Source organism: Austrofundulus limnaeus, unplaced genomic scaffold, assembly GCF_001266775.1.
Source record: "Austrofundulus limnaeus strain Quisiro unplaced genomic scaffold, Austrofundulus_limnaeus-1.0 Scaffold9, whole genome shotgun sequence".
NCBI classification, from domain to species: domain Eukaryota; kingdom Metazoa; phylum Chordata; class Actinopteri; order Cyprinodontiformes; family Rivulidae; genus Austrofundulus; species Austrofundulus limnaeus.
Window position 1 is genome coordinate 493,730 of NW_013952411.1, and position 2,394 is coordinate 496,123.

General features: G+C 37.4%; 1 protein-coding gene across 1 annotated transcript in view; it reads right to left on the bottom strand.

Annotated features, from left to right (window-relative positions):
- Window positions 1–293: 293 nt before the first annotated feature.
- The window catches only part of dcaf17 (ddb1 and cul4 associated factor 17), a 5,557-nt gene continuing 3,456 nt past the window's right edge, over window positions 294–2,394 (bottom strand). Inside the window, exons 10-15 of the mRNA XM_014001311.1 lie at window positions 2,023–2,132; window positions 1,844–1,934; window positions 1,678–1,761; window positions 1,040–1,195; window positions 818–947; window positions 294–727 (exon numbers count right to left, since the gene is read on the bottom strand). Coding sequence (XP_013856765.1) covers window positions 840–947; window positions 1,040–1,195; window positions 1,678–1,761; window positions 1,844–1,934; window positions 2,023–2,132 — 549 coding nt within the window. The 3' untranslated portion in view covers window positions 294–727; window positions 818–839. The remainder of the gene's footprint in view (window positions 728–817; window positions 948–1,039; window positions 1,196–1,677; window positions 1,762–1,843; window positions 1,935–2,022; window positions 2,133–2,394) is intronic.

Here is a 2,394-nt window from a genome sequence, read left to right on the forward strand (position 1 = left end):
ATTTTGCAAATGCTGCCTTTTTGAAATTTGGTATGCTTGTTTGTCTTTGTGTCTATGGTGTAATAATAATAATGTGACTGTGATGCTGTAATTCTGAGTGTTTTATGTGCTGCAGAACAGGAACCTGCTGTAAAACAGCAATTATGCTGARTCAGGCTTGATTTCTAATTATCTTTTCCTGTTAAATAAATAAATCAAATCAAATCAAGTCAAAACAATTTGTACAACTGTGTAAATGAATAATATTGAGAGATTTGTGGGATGCATTTACAAAAGTAAGTCTCTGAAAGCTATTCAGGCTATTTAAGTAGTTTTTAATTTATTTGTATTTCATATAAACAGCAGATATTCAACCCCTGCAGTAACTCGTGATGTGGAAAAAAAAATCTTATTTGACATGATAAAAAGAAGGAACAACCTAAGAAAATACAACCATTTAATAGAGAAGTTTTAACAATCTACCGGGTACAGAGGTTTGACAATTACATATTTCAAAAGTTTAAAAAAGTCACGAAGTCCTCTTTATAAAAAATATACACTGTTCCAAATTATATACTAAAATATTTGTACATCATGAAAATCACCAGTTCAGGTRGTTTGGTCATCTGGTCAGGATGCCCTTTGACTGAATCTTTAGGAGGAGACCTCTGGGAAGAACCGTGGAATCCTCCCAGAAGAGGTCAATGTAGAAAGAGATGTCTGGGCCTCTGTGCTCAAGCTGTGGAACCTTGGAAAAACGGACAATAGTGGATGAATATATATGACATGAAAAAGAAAATCCCAGAATCTTAAAGGTTTTCATGATGTTTTCGAGCACCTTTCGGTCATTTCAGAACCTGTTATTGTGTGGCGGTTCTAAGCTTGTAAACATGACAGCAGAAGCTGTTCTTTCTCTGTTCAATATGAACAATTGTATCTTTGTCAAAGCACAACACGTGCGGAAAAGTCTGGAATACAGAACAAAAGAACTCAATCAGTAATACACCGACCACTTAAAATAAAGCCAGTTTTTTTAAACATATATATTAAAGTCACTGACCTCATCCCAAGGTTCAACCAGATCAATCTTTCTCTGTAACGTCCCTGTTTGGTTATCATGCAAACGGATGTGAGCTCTTGCTTCGTCTTCTTCCCCGTTAGTTACCACTGCAGCCAGAAGATCAAGCTCGTCCTCACATTCCACCAGTCGGAAAGTCTGCATAATCAAACAGCTGTTTGAGTACAACTAAAAGCTCTGGTGTCAAAGTTCAAAYTGGTTTCACAAGACATTTCAGGAGATTAGTTATCACAACCAAAGTATAGTTAAGAAGCCATGTTGTCTCCTCTCCGACTGTGGGGCACGCCCCACTGGGTTGATCAGCTGCAGCAGAAGCATGCAGCCCAAGTGTCTGTTGACTCACTCCTTCAGCTACTTTAGGTCTTAATATTAAACCTTATTAATACAAAAAAAAAATGCCCAGGATTATAATTAAGGTGTGTCTCTAAGCTTTTTTCTCTCCAGAAATTCACAAAGTTCTCTCTGTGAAAGTGTCCATTTTACGTTTGTAGTTTGGGAGCACAAACAATTGTCTTTCTCCAAAGGGAGGCCTGACAGAAAAGGTTTAAGAACTACTGGTTTTAGATCAAAGTGTGTGTTCACATAAGCTGCAGGAATAAAGAAAGTCAGCATGTTGGTACCTCTTGACTCGAGTCATCATCCAGCTGATGAAATCTCTTCCTCACTGTGCGTCCTGATGATGTGACAGTGACTCCAGAGGAAGGCTGCAGACACCATCAACATTTAATTATCAGTGTATAAAAAAGCGCCCATTTAATATAATCTGTTAAAACTATCAAACATTACAGTCGTGTTGTTTCGAACAGTCGCCAGAGAGAAATCTTCAACGATATTTGATGGCAGGGGGCTATTTACTTCACCCACGATTTTTAGGACACTAATAAAAAAAGAACAGTAAAACACAATGTCTGGGAAAACTGATGGCTCTCAGTTTTAATTATTTCAGTGTTGACTGGAGCACTCACTTCATTGTGGTTGGTCCAATATGGATGATTCTCCTCGAGTCGGCCGGATGGAAGAACATTGCGTCACTCTCCAGGCAGCAGCAGTTCATGTTCTGGATTCCATTTGTTGCCTAATTTTCATGAGAGCTTTTATTAAAGAATGTCMGTGAAACTTTCTGGTTTGCAAAACTCAACAAGGCATCAACTTGCATAATGTTGAATTAAGGGTCAAATCTTTAATTAAAGACAGTTCAGATCTTTTGAAGTGGAGTTCAGTGGAAAGGTTATGAACAATTTAGATGTCCTGATGTATCTCAGTAATCCAGTTAAAAAATCAAAAAGAAAAAAAATTGTATAGATCTTCTGGACGGGTTCTTCTCTAATGAAACGTTT